The sequence below is a fragment of the Cupressus sempervirens genome, chromosome 8 (genome assembly GCF_028749045.1).
Source record: "Cupressus sempervirens isolate cs-2001-9-10 chromosome 8, ASM2874904v1, whole genome shotgun sequence".
In the NCBI taxonomy this organism is placed as follows: domain Eukaryota; kingdom Viridiplantae; phylum Streptophyta; class Pinopsida; order Cupressales; family Cupressaceae; genus Cupressus; species Cupressus sempervirens.
This window is the reverse complement of record NC_143125.1, coordinates 151,013,088-151,030,115: the sequence shown is the minus strand read 5'-3', so window position 1 is coordinate 151,030,115 and position 17,028 is coordinate 151,013,088. Positions and strand designations below refer to the sequence as shown.

At 34.4% G+C, this 17,028-nt stretch overlaps 1 protein-coding gene across 2 annotated transcripts in view; it reads right to left on the bottom strand.

Annotated features, from left to right (window-relative positions):
• The window catches only part of LOC149541999 (GATA transcription factor 27-like), a 121,869-nt gene that overhangs the window by 91,365 nt on the left and 13,476 nt on the right, over positions 1–17,028 (bottom strand). Inside the window, exon 2 of one of the 2 annotated variants that reach the window (XM_089797049.1) lies at positions 11,849–12,223. The exons of the other annotated variant lie outside the window; for it this stretch is intronic. Coding sequence (XP_089653175.1) covers positions 11,849–12,223 — 375 coding nt within the window. The remainder of the gene's footprint in view (positions 1–11,848; positions 12,224–17,028) is intronic. 2 annotated transcript variants of the gene reach the window in all.

The window sequence follows — 17,028 nt, the reverse complement described above, 5'->3', positions numbered from 1 at the left end:
CTAGGAACTCGTAACCCATATATTTTGTTAGTGGTAGCTTTATTTTCTTTTCTTTTTTTAAATCCTGGGTTGCCGTATTAAGATTCTATTGCATCAAGCTTTCAAAAGGAGCCCGAATCCTCAGGATGCTTCTCATGCGATTTGATCCATCTTAGGCCGTCGTCAGTGACATTCAGATATGTCATTTTTCTTTATCTTTTATTCTTCCAGTCTATATGATATGTTTTCTTTGCACATACCATCTAATACACTTCTTTGAAGTCGTTTTGTAGCAGTATTATGGTTTTGTATTATGCAGACGACGTCCTTGACTTCTACCGGCATTGGTTATATAGCAATTTGACAGGTGTCAAGAGTTATCATGATTATCGTAACATTTCTCCATATGTCATTCCAACAATTTTTCCAGCTCATCAACTATGATTGTGCAGTGTTTTGTATTGCATGTCTTTCAATGGTGGTAACTAAAAAGGTCAAGAGCATTCATGAAGAGTGTTATTGTTGGTCTCCAGCACTAGAATTCATAACGTGTGCCAATCTTGGAATATTAGAAGTTAACGTCTACAAATAGCGACAAAGAAGGGATTCCATCAAGATGATGCTCACAACATCCTATAGGGTGACCCGCAAGCATGGCGGAAGCACAAAGCCCTTCTTCTTCTTTGTGTTGGTAGATCAACAAGAAAGGTTACTCTCAGGATGCATGTCGGGTTCCTTCAGCTTTCTCAAAGACTAATTCATTTATTTTTGCTAGAAGAGGATAAAGCGACCAAATATGGATTATTTTGATTGACATCTTCTGTCCGTAGTGAATTCTTTCTATACAAAGTATGATCCATCTCTTTAATCAAAAGGAGAATCAGTTTCTATAAAGGTGATGATAGAGTAAAGGTCTTGTACCTTGACTAAGTCACAGAAATATTTGGACCAGTTTCTATGGTTGAAGGTATTTTTCTATAAAGGAACAAACTGGATGCATTGTTTGCAGCAGTTGATAGATATAACTGAGATGTTAAGGAAATTAAGCTGCTAGGGAAACCGGATAACTTGGAGATAAGTATTTTGATAATGAATAGTTATTATATCATTGAGAATAGTTTATCCTTTTAGCATTAATCTATTTGATGGGTTGATTTTGTGATCTCTCTTTGTTACAGGATGAAGCAATGAGATTATGTTGATTTGCATTAAGATGGAAATGTTGAGGGAGATTTTAGTTTCAGAGGGAGACTTCATAATTAAGAGGGAATGCTTATGGAATCTCCTTCATTATGCTTGTGATGCGTGGATATTTGTAAAATTTGAGACTTAAATGGAACTAAACCTTATTTTGTTATGCTTATTTCTATTCTTGTGTGAATAAAATGAGATTGTAAGATTAGCTATGATAACTCTTTCACTATGTGATAGTGAACATCATGTTGAGAGAGTCCATGATGTCATCATGTTGAGACATTCTGTGATGAGAGTTGGATGTCATGTTGAGTGATTCCATGACAGTTCAGGTTGAGAGAACCCGTGAACAAATGCTTAGCTGTGAGTCTTGCAAATCCTTTCATGTTGAGTGATTCCATGAATATGATTGAATGTTACAGGTTTGCATGTTGAGTGATTCCATGAATATGATTGATTGTTACAGGGTTTCATGTTGAGTGATTCCATGAATATGATTGATTGTTACAAGGTTTCATGTTTAGTGATTCCATGAATATGATTGATTGTTACAGCTTTTCATGAATCTTATACGATATATGGAATGAGATTTTATCATTAACATTTGGTTGCAATCTTGTGTGATTGTTCAACTAAAGATCTCTCTCTAGCTAAGAGGGAGTGTTGAAGATGGTAGCTATGATATAGATCTTTATCTCTGGAAATAGGAACATTATTACCGTTATTGTTACGTTCAGCTGAAAAATTGTAATATTAAAAGTAGTGACGTGTCATTCACATGCATTGAGGCATGAATATTCGAAGAGTCTTAATTAATTATAAGAGTTATGAGAAACTCAAGAGACCTTCGGTTATTATGTGAAGAGTCTCTCCTATTGTTATATAATTGCATCAAGCAAAGGATATAGTACACTTGAACATTTTCATTATCAATAAAGATATACTTTTGTTGTGTAGCTGGGTTTTTCCCTTTATTCTCGAAGGGTTTTCTCAGGATATTTCTGTTGTTCTTTGTTTTAGTTTTGTCTCTTTCTTATTGCATATTATCTTCATGGATTTAAGGGCTTTAGTTTAACACCTTTATGCACAACTCTTGCATAAAAAACAAAGCAAAGGGAATAAAGCCCAAAAAACAGACTTTATGCTTTTTGCTCTGAGTCTATCTATGTAGAAGATTTGATCTCATTTACCATCTTCCAAAAATGCATAAATTAAAAACTATAAAGCATCATAAGGTTGAGTCACCTTATCTCAATAATCTCCCACTTACTGATGAAACTATATCATCACATCCATCCATGAAACCACATAAATCTTAACACATGCTCTTGTGCTCCAACTAGACACATGTCCAAACAACACAAGCATAAGATCCCGGTGATAACAAAGGCTATAAAACACTACCACCACTCCACTACACTCATGAGCTACACAAAAGCATCAAAAACATCAACTTCTTAGCCCAGCACAACTATGAAGTAATCCTCCAGAAAACAATATAAAACATCAGCCAGAACAACAACCAAACTAATTGGTCCAATTCAACTCATAAACCCACAAGATTGAAAATAACATCCACTAACCCATCCAATCACCCAAACCTCAAAGGTATCCAACATCTTAATACTGATGGCAACAACATGACCAACCCATAATCTACAACCTCAAGTTACATGTGCAAACCAGTCAATGAAGAGCAAACATATTGTTCAGACCACAAGATCAAATACATATATATTCCTTTTCATTTCAAAGACATGACAAGACAACAATAGTACTATCCTGTCCTTCTATTACAATCAATCTGCCGAAAAATAAAACAACTCTCCCCTCCATATTACAAAACTCTAACTCCCTTTTCCTGTAGCAGCTATAGAACTGCCCCCGAAAAATGAAAAAGAACCCTTTACAAATGTTTTTGCCCCTATTAAATAAATTTTCCAAGAAGTTGGATAACTACCACAACTTCTTACTGAACTTCGTAGGGCAGAGAACAAAGAGAGTTGCTTGCAGAGAAGAAAAGACCAAGGGAACACCAAAAACACAAAAAGCACCAGCACCACAAAAACGAACAAAGCAAACCACACCTAGCCACAACAAAAACTTTATGTACAAAGAGTAGGGTAAGCAACCCATACTCAGAAGAATTTACCTGGCTGCTCACGGAAAACCATTAACTGCTTGAGAGAAGTATGTGCCAGTGCGAAACAATGGTTGGTGTGCAAGTGAGTCCATTCTTGACAATTGGAGAACAACCATTGAAAAGAAAAGCTCCATAGCTATAAGCTTTCCGAATAGCAGATTAAAACTAAGAAGCCAGCCAGCATTATAGCTCATCAATTGTGGCACCTCATGTCTTCTTGCGCAAGTTGTTTCTTATCAGCACTCTTGACATCTTCCATGAGATTCTTGGCAAATAAAATGAAGTCTCTATGGTGATAGTCTTTCCTGAAATTATTGAAGTGATAACCCACATAGTTCTCATTTGAATCTGCAACTTCCTCCTTCAAAGATTCAAGTTCCAAGAATCTGTCTATGAAGTCTATCTCAAAACAAAAAGATTCCAGCATAGGACCAAAATCCATTAGCCCATTTTCACAATCAAACCTGAACACTTCTAATTTGGGTTGTGTGCATGGAATTGGTCTAGAGCTAAAAGAATTTCCTTTAACTTCCATCTCATCTTTCTCAATATCTTTGAATGCTTTGGGCTGAAAAGACTCTTCATTCATTTCAATGTGATCAAACAAAAACAATTCATAATCAGCTTCAACCTTTTCTTGTGTATGTTGATCTTTCATACCCTCCTGAATAACATCATTTGATGAAATATCAATAGCAGTCCCAAATATAAAAGAACCAAACTCTGCATTTGAAACATCCTCTGACAGGTTTTCATTTGATCTTCCACCTTGCAACCCTTGTTCATTAGGAGGTACATCTAGGCTAATCATTGAGTCAAATGATTGAGAGACATATTCATCCTTAGACTCAACATGTAGATGGTAGGCTCCAACTACACTACAGGAAGTACTTTCACTCACCAGAGGGATTTGAAGATCTTTATCATTGAAAACTGTTAGACTTCGATAAATAGGAGGCGCTGATTTAATTGCTTTGAGAATGAGCCTTTTTTGTTTAGGCTTTACCTCTAGACAATTCTATTTTTCACAGAGATAAACTCCTTCCTGTGCAATGTCTTTACACTTCATTCCACTTAGAATCATATCATCATCTAAACTAATAGCCTCCCTTTGTGCATCTTGCAATGTTTGCACTTTTAAACGAAGAAGCAAGAATTTAATTTCTGTTTACATGGCAGCAATGAAAACACACAACTGATTGTTTTCAGTTGGTTGGCTGGTTAGGGGTATCTTACCAATAGTTCTATTAAATCTATCGATGAAATCTCTCATGACTTCCCTTTTTTCCAACTTGATTTGAAAGAAATTTGAAAGAAATTAAATAACAAATTAGCTACATCAAGTGCAGGCATAAACTTCTGAACAAATTTCACCTCAAGGTCATTCCAACAGGTGATGCCACCGTCCGACAAATTCTAGAACCAATCTGCTGCACTTCCAATGAGGCTTCCAACAAATAATCTAACAAAGACATTCTCCTCCTGCACACCAAGAATCCCGCAAGCAACTGTAAATGTTTGATGTGGTCATTAGGGTCTTGATTTGCATCATCAGAAAACTTCGGAAGATATTCTAATGAATTCTTAGGTAAGGTTGAGTATTGAGATAAAGAAAACGGCCCAATCTGAACCCCCCATGGTTGGGCTGCAACCAAAGCCATAACACCAAAATTCTTTCACCACAATCAATTAGAGTCGCCAACCTCCGTCCTCGGGGAGGTAAGCTTCAGATTTCCAAGAAAAGAAAAGCACTGGAACTTGCTTTCTTTCCCCAGCGAAGTCGCCAAAAAATTGTTAGTAAACAGTTTTGTCCTTCCAAAATTAAATACAAAGAATGACTCAAGATGCCCAAATAGAAGAACAATTGTCACTAACGATTGGATAGATTATCATTTTATTGATAATCTTCCTCTGAATTGAGAGGTACAGCTCCCTCGTAAAGATATTCAATGAATGTGATATATGCTTATGTCTTTAACCTGAAGACACGAAGGATTTTCTGACATTCACCCATAGACATGAAATGAATGCAATTTCAAGATTTAAAACTGGATAGAAAGAGAAAGATGAATAAGCAACCACAGGATTACTTAATCAATCTTTCAAATTACAGAAGGGAGAGAAAAGAAGCTAAAAATATGTTTATGCAAAAACGTGAGTACATAATTGCAAAATTACATACATTACATTCAATGTAGTAATAAAAGACTATCTGAAAAAGGAAATAAAGAACATAGTATTCTTCAAAAACCAGAAATATAAATGTTCAGACTACAAGATCAAATACATATATATTCTTTTTCATTTCAAAGACATGACAAGACAACAATAGTACTATCCTGTCCTATTACAATCAATCTACCGAAAAATAAAACAACTCTCCCCTCCATATTACAAAACTCTGACTCCCTTTCCCTGTAGCAGCTATAGAACTCCCCCCGGAAAATGAAAAAGAACCCTTTACAAATGTTTTTGCCCCTATTAAATAATTTTTTCAAGAAGTTGGATAACTACCACAACTTCTTACCGAACTTCTCTTCTCTTCTCTCGAGTACATTACTATGATAATTAATTCATTAAAGAATTAATTATTTACATTCTTTTGTTATATCTCCCACTTTAGTTTCACAAAACTTTTATGCACATTATGATAATTAATTCTAAAAGAATTAATTATGTGAGAGGTTAATGCTCTTTTTAAATTAATTTGAAATTTAATTATTTTGCATTAAATATATTAATATTTAATTCTTTTAAGAATTAAATATTATATAGAGCAAAATAATTTTTAAATTATTAATTTAAAAAGCTTTCCTTTTCACTGAGTTGAATGGAAAAAGAAAAAAATATACTTAGGGTTCCAAAACCCTAGCTAACACATATACAAGAACTCCCACTGCATAGGTAATGTCAAATCTGAAAAAATCAAAAGAATACCAAGTCTACTAATAACAACACAAAGAAAGTGTAACCATGTAGTACCAAGCACCATCCACGGAGATATGCAAAATCCTATAGCAAAAACACTATAAGAAACATCTCTCTCATTCAGTCTCCACAACTCTCCCATGTTCTCCACATCCAACAAAGAAAAGAGATAAACAAACCACCATGTCATCACCAAAAATTAATGAAGTACAAGCGATAACATATGACCACAAAAAGTGACCACCATAGCTCCAACAGATCTCAAAAAACAATGTTATGTTAATCCAAACATACAAGAAGATAACCAAGACCAAAGAGAGAACTTGCAAATCATAAGCATGTAGCATGTCCTTCCACAAACACCTCTAAATGTCAACTATGCAAAGTATGACCTCCTTCACAACTCCAAGAGAAAAGCTATCACCAAAATCCAAAACCATTTAATCTCAAGAGATTAAATATAATATGATATCATGAATCTACATGGATGTAAGCCTCTCAGAGAAGACCACACAACTCCATTTCCCATGTCAAGAAATCAGCTCACTACCATCTCCTACTATCATCCTAAATGAAAAAAACACCTCAAGGAGATAACCATGATATCCATCTCTCGTAATGAATCCTCCAAAACCATCTACTTGTAGCTCAAGATCCATCGATATGAAAGAAAACATAAAGCACTTGAAAGTATCATTGGGCAATACCTCTCAAGTGATAAACTATCAACTAGACCAACAGTGGGGAATGAGAATGCTCCTCCAAGATATGCGAGTCATTATGCCTTATCCAAAAACAATCTCCTCCTAGGTCTCTATGAACTCACGTCCAACCAAAGTGTAGGCTCTTCGGACTTTTTGTTGAAATCTCATCAAGAGTATACATGTCAACATGTCTCTCATATCAAGAGAACTCTAGCCTCACCTAAGTCTCCTATATCCATGAGCACCTGTAATCAATCAATCCATGCCAAACTTCAATGAAACATGGCACTATCATGAAGTATCAAGCAAATTATCAAAGTACGCAATACCAAGAAACTAAACCAAGATCAATGTCAAAGCTCCAGCCGTAAAGCAAGGAACATAAACATGACAACATGATCTAAACCATCTCCTCCAAAGAGATAACAGAGTCCATGTGATCATATCAAATAACTGTATCATGTCACAACTCTAAACCAGTAATCAAAAGAAAAATCATGACATAAAAGCCACCATGATAACATATCAAATAAAAGCATAATCAACATCTCTACCAAGGACGAATCCTAAAGATGTCAACATCTCCAATCACGCAAAGATACCATCTCCAACTGGTGAACCAACAAATATGAAAGATTATCCATCACCATTTGCAACACAGACAAAGATCATCCATCACCATGTAATGAAAAAACACAGCCACTATTATAGCTCCCACTGAAATCTGAAAATCATCCATGCCCACACATCACACTAAGTGAAGCCAAGATTTCACCATGGTATAGGACACCATAAAGCATAAATAAAAATCCAATAAAGCATCATTAAGGTTGAATCACCTTATCCCAACAATTAATAGGGCAAATGAAGTGGTGGACCACAAAAAAAGAAAGGAGAAAACTTAACTACACCATTCTTTTTGACGAGTGGACAAATGGCCAAAACTACATTGTTATTAATTTTGTGTTTGATTGCAAGGGCAATGTTGTGTTCTTGAAATCGGTTGATGCCTCCAATAAGGTGAAAAATGCAAAAACCTTCGCATTAATGTTGGGGAACATTGTCATGAAGGCGGGAATAGACAATGTGGTATAAGTCATCGTAATTAATCCACCAGCATATATGGTTGTAGGTAGAATCCTCCAAGAAAGGCAACCCATTTTGTTTTAAACACCTTGTGCAGCACAAGTCCTTGACCTTCTTTTGGGGGACATAGGAAAACTTGATTGGATGAGTCCATTTGTAGATTGCAAGTTGGATCATAAAATATATCCATGATCATCCTTTGGTTCTACATTTGATGAGAGAGCACACTCATGGGAGACATTTGGTGAATTCCGATGTTACAAGATTTTCAACGATTTCCTTGACATTGCAAACCATTATTGGTGCATTGTCTTCTTTGAAACAAATGTTTGTTAGTCACACATGGCTAGAATTACCTTATTGAAAAAAGGTTGAAGGAGAGGTTGTCGCGACCGTAGTCTTTGATAACCATTTTGCATAAAGTGTTACAAAAATTGTGAAGGTAACTTCAAAACTTGAATTTTTAATTGCCATTGATTCAAATCTCTCATTATTAATTTATAGTTACTACATTAAAAAAAATTATAATTTGTAATTTTCACTTCTACATGTTTGAGCCCCTAGGTAGAGTTTTGCACTTGGTAGATGGGGATCAAACCCCAATAGGGTATCTTTACAAGGCCATGGATAGGGCCAAGGAGTCTATTAAAAATTACTACAAAGGAATGGACTCAAATTTGATCTCATTTGGGAAATTATTGATAAGAGTTGGAACAATGTGCTCCACCAACTCATTTATTCAGCAAAGTACTTCCTCGACCCTTGTTTAAGGTTTGTTGATTCTCATTTAGATCCTAATGGAGAGGTCGTCATTGTATGCATTCAAAGGACGATACCTAAGGTTGAGTAGACAGACCTTGTTGTGGTCAACCTCGAAAACTATGTAGAAGCAACAAGTAATTTATTTTCTTCAAAGTTGCTAAGAGAGAAAGAGGTACTCATACCCTAGGTAAAGCATTTTTCATTCGGAGTTTGAGGTCTAAAGTAACCGATAAATTATCTTTTTGCTTTTCTCTTTATATTCTAGTTTTCCAATATTTTATTTTGCAAATGCTTGGTGGGAAAGTTGAGGTGAAAATATCCAACATCTCAAAAAAAATGCCCTCACAATCTTATGCCAGCCTTGTAGTTCATCCAATTGTGAGCGTAATTGGAGCTTATTTCAAGCCATCTATGTGATATCCCCGTCAATATAAGATCTATATAATTAAGATATAAATGAATAATTAATAATAAATAAACAAAATAATAATATAATATTAATAATGGTATAGTTATAATTTATTATAATCATAATCATAATATATATAAAGTGAATATATTATGCATTATATATGTAATAATATTAATATTCATAATAAATAATAACATAACAATATTAATGTTAATAAATAAAATAATTAATTAAAAGAAAAGACACATCTTTTCTCATGTCAAGGTATTTAAAGAAATATCAATCACCCAAAAAGATATACAAGAGAAATATGGAAGAAAATACACAAAACTAGTTTGCCATCAAGAAATATAAATAAAGAAACGTCCCAATAAGGGACATTACAATCTAACCGAAGAGAAACATCGCCTCAACAACCTTGTACTTATGCAATATAATCTTTTGTTGCACATGAGTCAATCACAAGAAGAAACAGTTGGTCCAATTGATTAGGACCATATAGATCCTTACAGTGATTGGATATCACAGGTCTAGTCTCTATTATTTATGAAGCATGACATCACTGATTGGGAGAGGTAAGCTATGGAAGATGGGGGTGGATTTGGCTTCACATTGGATGACATTGAAGACAATGAGGATGTTGGATTAGAAATCATTGCCGATGCCTAGAGGAGCTACATCCAGGATGGAGAACAATTCATACACATCACCAGAGATACTGAGTGTGGCACAACCACGCCCAACCCAGGCTTCTAGCATTGGACCCTCTAGCTCTACCTCTCCCTTATTTTTTAGTAAAGCTGGGAAGAGGAAGATGTAATTGTAATGATATATTTACTTTTAGTTTTACATAAACTATTATTATTTGGCTTCCTAGCTTTCTAGTCATCATCAAGAGAATACGATTTTGCACCCACTTTGCACTTGAATATATCTATAGACTCAACTTGTTTCTTTTGTGTTCTCATTAATTGACTCATTCAATGCATTTTCTCATTTTAATTTTAGCAATTTTTTCAATTCCCAAATTTTTTTATGAAAACTGGCCGAAATTTTCCCGATTTTTTCACGCCTTGGTTAGTTTTCTAACTATGGTTCTATGTATATTGTGTACTTCTAATCTTAAATTGAATTAATAAGCATGTTTAGAGTATTCGATCAGTGTGCATCTTTTGCAAGCAGCAAATTAGGTTTTTGCACACTATTCCGCCTTGTTTGGGTCTTACTTAAAGTTGGGTTTTCTATTGAGAAAGAAATGATAAATAACTTCAAAGCTGATTGATCCACGAAAACAAGGATGTTTGAGACTAAAGTGTAAGACACAATTGCACATATAACTAGCACATTGTCATTTTTAAGAAAATTGTTGTTTATATGTATAACTATGTCTTAGACTTTTGTACCGAACATCATCCTTTTAGTAGATAGGTTTCCAAGATGTTTATCAGTTATTTCTCAAGAGAAATCCCAACTACAAGGAAAACCCAAACAAGGCAGAATATTATTTCATTTATTGGTACCATAATTTAGAAACCACTTTGCTGCAAATATATGTTTCCTCTTAATTCCTCTGAACTTTGTGTTGTACACATACATGTGCATACGTAGCTATATATATGACTGTATGTATATATGTATGTGTTATACACAGATATGTGTTTGTACATAGGTATATATATGTCTGTATGTATATATGTATGTGGCTATGTGTCCTGTATACATGCATACATACAGCTACATACCTATTTATCTATATACATACATATATATTATATTACTACATGTACACGTGCATATAAACATACAAATATACAAATATATACACCTATATGTATGTGGGTATGTGTGTGTGTATGCGAATATGGCATTTATACGCATACATACACATATATGTGTGTGTATATATCTCACAAAGTTTTAAGGAATTATAATGAAAAATATTCTTGCAACCAAGTGATGTCTAAATTAGATTACCATCAAATGAACTAAAGTGGTGCTTTGACAAAAAATCCCTTGGATGCACAAAACTATAAGATCACGTTTACAAAAATTAGTGTAACAACTCAAAAAGGCATTGGAATTGACTTTTCATAAAACAATACATAGAACTAGTTTCCTGTTTAGATAAGAAAGCCAAGTTCACTTCTCCAAACAGAGACAATCCAAACCTTGATCTATGACCCAAATGCTATAACTGTAATGATTCATGAATGCTTATTTGTAAAATGTGGACCATGTTTTTCAAGTTGGAAGCCATTGAGGAGCCTCTTTCAAAGAACATAATAAAATGTGGTCATGTTTATTGAAACATGAAAAATGTAGTGCAGTCCATACGGGGTGTGGCCAAGCTTGTAATATGCAAAATTATATTCAAAACAGGGAGAAAAAAAACTTTAATCTGAACATACTTTATGAATGTACTTAGCAAAAAAATTCAGATACTAGTTTTAAAAAATCATGACTTCCTTAACAAACAATCCCATTAATAATCCTAAAGTTTTAAATAGCAGAAAAGAAACTTTATTATTAAGGATGAACTTACATTTAATACTTCGAAGGTTCTAAATTTTATAAGTCCATTACAAAAAACTGTGAAGCTGCTTAAGAATATACCCACATAAATAATTGGTAGGCCCAAACCTGTACTGTAATTTTCAGTTACACCACCATGGTGCATGCATCCTTCTGAATATGATATTCCTGACACAGAACTTGATCTGGTACTTGCATCTTCATCTAAAACTTTGCCATATTGTGGGTTGGACTTTGTCACTCCAAATTCTATTTGGCAATGAACATCACAGGGCTCTTTCTTTTTATGTGATCTCTGCTCCTTTAACTTCTGCAATACTTTTTTTCCACGGGGCCATTTGTAATCCAATGACTCATTGGCCCCACATCCTCCAGAATGCATCGGCATGTAATTTGCAAGAGTTCCCTTTGTCCTCCATCTTGAGCCACATGCATTGCACAGCACTGGCTTCTCGGGTGGACCATTACGCCACAAAGGAGTAGCTGCATTGTCACCATTCATTGATAAGATTCCATGAAGGTTAAGAAGTAACTGCAAAAGAACTACTTATTTGATTTTTGACATCTATCTGGGAAAAACCATGTGTTATACTTTCTGTTTATTGACTCGGTTGCAGATACTTAGGATACACTCTGATATAATAGCATATAGAAGAGATGAAGAAACATTATGCACACTAAAGCACGATACTCTTGAACTATTCCAAGAAAAAAAGACCTGCCTCAAACATTTTACATGGTTAAAGCAATTCTCAAAGAGCTTGAACTTCTGAAATTGTATTCCAATATAAAAAATCCTGATGGCAAAGATCAAGACTGTTAATAGGATAGTAATACATTTCAATAACATGTTTAAATGCTTAAGTTTCCAATGGATCTACTGATATCAACCATTCTTTTCAAAAGGAACTTCCAAATATTAATTTTATCCGACTTCCCAAAATTTCAAGCAAAGCAACAGCTTCTTAGCAATACTTCTTCAACAATGTCATATGTTACTATAATCCACCAACAATTTCACATACATGTTAATAGATGCCTTGCCAGCATTTTCTTCATGAATGATACTCTCACTGATCTACAAGCAATATCAAGCCTATAGATCTTGGACTCTATTGAACCCCATTGACAAGTAAAATCTATGAATCTTATGGTCCCCGCATTATTGCTTCTAAGCCATGAATCTACTTATTAAATCATATGTATGCCCTACTTTATGACCTCCAAATGAAAAATCTTGGTTCTGATAACTTAAGCACTAGTGGTCAAATGCTAAACCTTATTTAATTCAAAGATCGGAGATGCAGGAATTTTCCAACAAGAGATACATACTAGCCATTATATCCCAAGAAATCCTCTATATCAAATCATTTAGTAAACATAAATAGGCTCACCTCTACATGTCAATTAGAGGTTTCATCTCCCCCTACTTGGTGTTAGCATGAGGTAAAAACATATGAAAATAAATTTGCTTATGCATAAAGAGAAGTATATAAATCAAGTGTGAATTTAATTATTAATCAACAAAAAAGCATGAGCACTAATTACAACTTACACAAAAAGTGTTATTTAAGTCAGGTAACTTTTCATTTGCCAAGAAATTGTTACTTCTCATCGCAATAGATCTACATGCATAAAGTTTGCTTGATCTAGTAGGGCATAAATTTGTATCCATCCCACAAAACTAAGAATCATTGTCGGAGGATAAAGTAAGTTCTTGTTTGTAGTCATTATCTATAATCTAGATCCAATCACAATGCATCCTATGAAAGATATGTATTTGTGATACAATCATCAAACCTACAATTTTATGTGTGTTAGAGGATTGGGAACCTAGCTTTCAAACATGTTTATTGTCCAAGTCAGGTTTATCACCCAGTCATCACATCTACAAACTATCTTACAATTTTAAGTGAGTTAGAAGATTGGGGATACAGCTCTAGGCATATTGATTGTCCAAGTTAGTCACCCAACCATCACATCTAGACATTGTTTCTTGATTTCCTTTCTACATCCAAAAACTCAAATGCGTGGAAAATACAGCTCTTCATCAAGCAAGATATGCATCCATAATCCTTGGTCTTCATTTCTCTAGAAGATTGCTTTGCTAGATTACGATAGATACCAACATTGTGAATTCTAAGACTAGCGTGCTCCTCCTTTTTAGTGATGTCTATGTTGATAAATTACATCCTTTCATGTATTTCGCCAATACTTTTGCTCAAATCTTTCCTTTGAAGGAGACAAATCACGAGAGTTGCTAAAAATAACATTTATAAGTAGTGCATGAAGTTGCGTAGACCACCCTTCCTATGCCACTTAGCACAAAGATTTCTTTGCAAAGCATTTCTTATAAGCAAATGATAGTATCTTATGACATTGCCACTCTCTTTAGCACGATTCGTCATATGGCCTGAAGTGTCCCTTGGCCAGTTAAGAATTGAGATGGATCCTTGTATTTTTGCCATAGCTGAATCTACCTTCTTTGCCACTTCCAAGAGGTAGAGACGAGGTGAGATATTATTGCTTCTAAAAGGACTTGGGCAACATTCCCTCTACTTTCTTTGGATATCCAAACCAATAGTGCTTGGCACTTAATTTACAAGAGTTTCTCACGTTTGTCACAAATATTTGCAAGATGTCCCTAGGGACCTTAAAGCCCCCAAATCAATCATCTCCATCTCCTAACTCATCAAAATAGCCAATGGCTCTCAAAGGCCTTTGGATACAACTACGTCACCATAAATGTGCATCCACCTATGACACAAAGTTTCTCACAACTTACCACTTTTGCTTTGATGCCCCAACACATATCCCCTTAGCAATATGGTTTGCTTTTTTTTATGGCACAACTCAACTTCTTCTCAAGAAATCCATATATTTATAACTTCCCAACCACAAAGACAATGCATATTACAAGCATCTTGATTACTACAAAAAGTCTTGGATGTTACAAGTGATTCTATAAGGAGTGTCTTTCTTCCTCTCGAAATGCCTACTTATCCATTATGACCTGAAACACTTCCTAATGAGCACCACACAATCAGCAACAATGACAAAACTAACTCTTCCATTTTGAGCCAAGATATAGATATTCAACAAGACTTGTGTCTTCAATACTCCTCAATTTATGCTATTTGGGAAGGTCTGTAGGTGTCAGTGTTATGCAATCGTAATGAATTTTTGGTTTTGCTCCTTCCCCTCTTTGGGCCTATATAGGACTCTCTTCCTAGAAATTTCAATTGTAAGTTGATGTAATTTTTGTTTTACCATAAAAATAAATATAATATTATTTATTTCAAGAGTATAATAGCAAGAGCTTAACAAAAAAAAAATGGCACAAAGATTCAGTTAATGTTTCAGCAATTCCATGTAACCTCCCTCTTGAAAAAATCAATCCAAAAAATAATGGCATCGAATGACAACCTTTAGCTATGAAGCTTTTGGTAGTGTCATTTACTAAGATTCAAAATTCCTTGCTCATTCTTCCTAATTGTTGGGGTCCTTCCCTCTTGAAAAAATCAATCCAAAAAATAATGGCATCGAATGACAACCTTTAGCTATGAAGATTTTGGTAGTGTCATTTACTAAGATTCAAAATTCCTTGCTCATTCTTCCTAATTGTTGGGGTCCTTTCCTCTTGAAAAAATCAATCCAAAAAAAAATGGCATCGAATGACAACCTTTAGCTATGAAGATTTTGGTAGTGTCATTTACTAAGATTCAAAATTCCTTGCTCATTCTTCCTATTTGTTGGGGTCCTTATATCATGTCGCAGGCTTATAGATTCAAAAGCTTGTGAGAAGAAATAAATTTGAACACTTACTAGTGACATAATATTGGAAATTCTTCTAGATATATGTTACAGACGTGTACACTATCAAATTATGGCTAAAACTTTATTTATGCATTGTTTACCAAGGTCATTTTTTGGAGACAGTGAGTGGCAGCAATATGTGTATGAATTTTATATATATGTCTACGTATACATACATACATACATATATATATATATATAGAGAGAGAGAGAGAGAAATCTACAAGTTAATGGACAGCACTATAACATGACACTGTTAACACAATGCTTGACAATATCTGCAGAAGCCTCTACACGAACCACATTCCAAAACGATTATCTGTCTGCCCTTCTTACACAATACAACACTTGTTCCAGACCATGGCCAATGCACCTTCAATCTCTTTTGAAACTGACAATGATAACTGATTATAAAACCATATCATAACAAAATTGAAGTTTGAGTCTTTAAAATTGAACAATGGAATCAGAATTTTAAATCACTGATGTTGGTTTTAACTATTACATAACATGTATCACTGCTATGTATATGAATCATGATATATTTATTGCTGTTATACTACTGCAAGTGCTATCATGGATAATTTTATTGCTGTTAAACTGCTGTCATGATATAGTTATTGCTGCTGTTATAATGTTGTCATCTTATACTGATGTTTTAATGCTGTAACATTATATTTCACTCTTTTTTTAATGTGTCGAATGATTTTTTAAAACATTATTAAAATTTGTCTTGCCATCTGTATGTCTGGCAGTCCTTGGGACAGTCCTCAGATACCCCTAGCCATCTGGGCTACAGCAAAGCACTAAGTTGCCAGTTTAGGTTCGGTTTCAAGTTCGAAGTTTGAGAACCGGTTCGCAAGTTCGTCAAAATTTTGAAAATGGGTTTGGGTTCGTTTGGGTTCGTTAGTACAAAAACATGTAAAAATTACTATATATACATATTTATGAAGAATGAGTTAAAATTTAAATATAGCATAGTAGCATAAACACATTTAAACAATAAAAACACCATAAACAGTTAAACTTGTAATCATAGTGATCATACCATCATATAGTTCAATCAACTTCAACATCACAGATTCAAAACATTATAAATATCAAGTTCAAGTATCATTGTTTCACATTCATTGTTCAACTAATGGAATGAAAATCAGAAAAACTATTAATATTCTAAGTTCTTCAATCTTAATCTTCTTCTTCATATTCATCATCTTCTTCTTCTTCAGTATTACTTGAGCTAAGGCCAATGGGATCAGCAGTAGAAGCAACAATGGTATTGACATCAAAGTCATTAAAATCATCCATTGTAAGCCAAGCAATGGAAGCATCCAAGTCCGCAATCTTTGCACCTATATCCCACTTCTTTGCCTCCCCTTCTTTGTATTCTTTACTCTTGTGCGAAAAAGGGCGCAAGTTGTTATGCACAAAATCCAAGTTCTCTGCTCTTTTTTATTGCAACCAATTGCGCT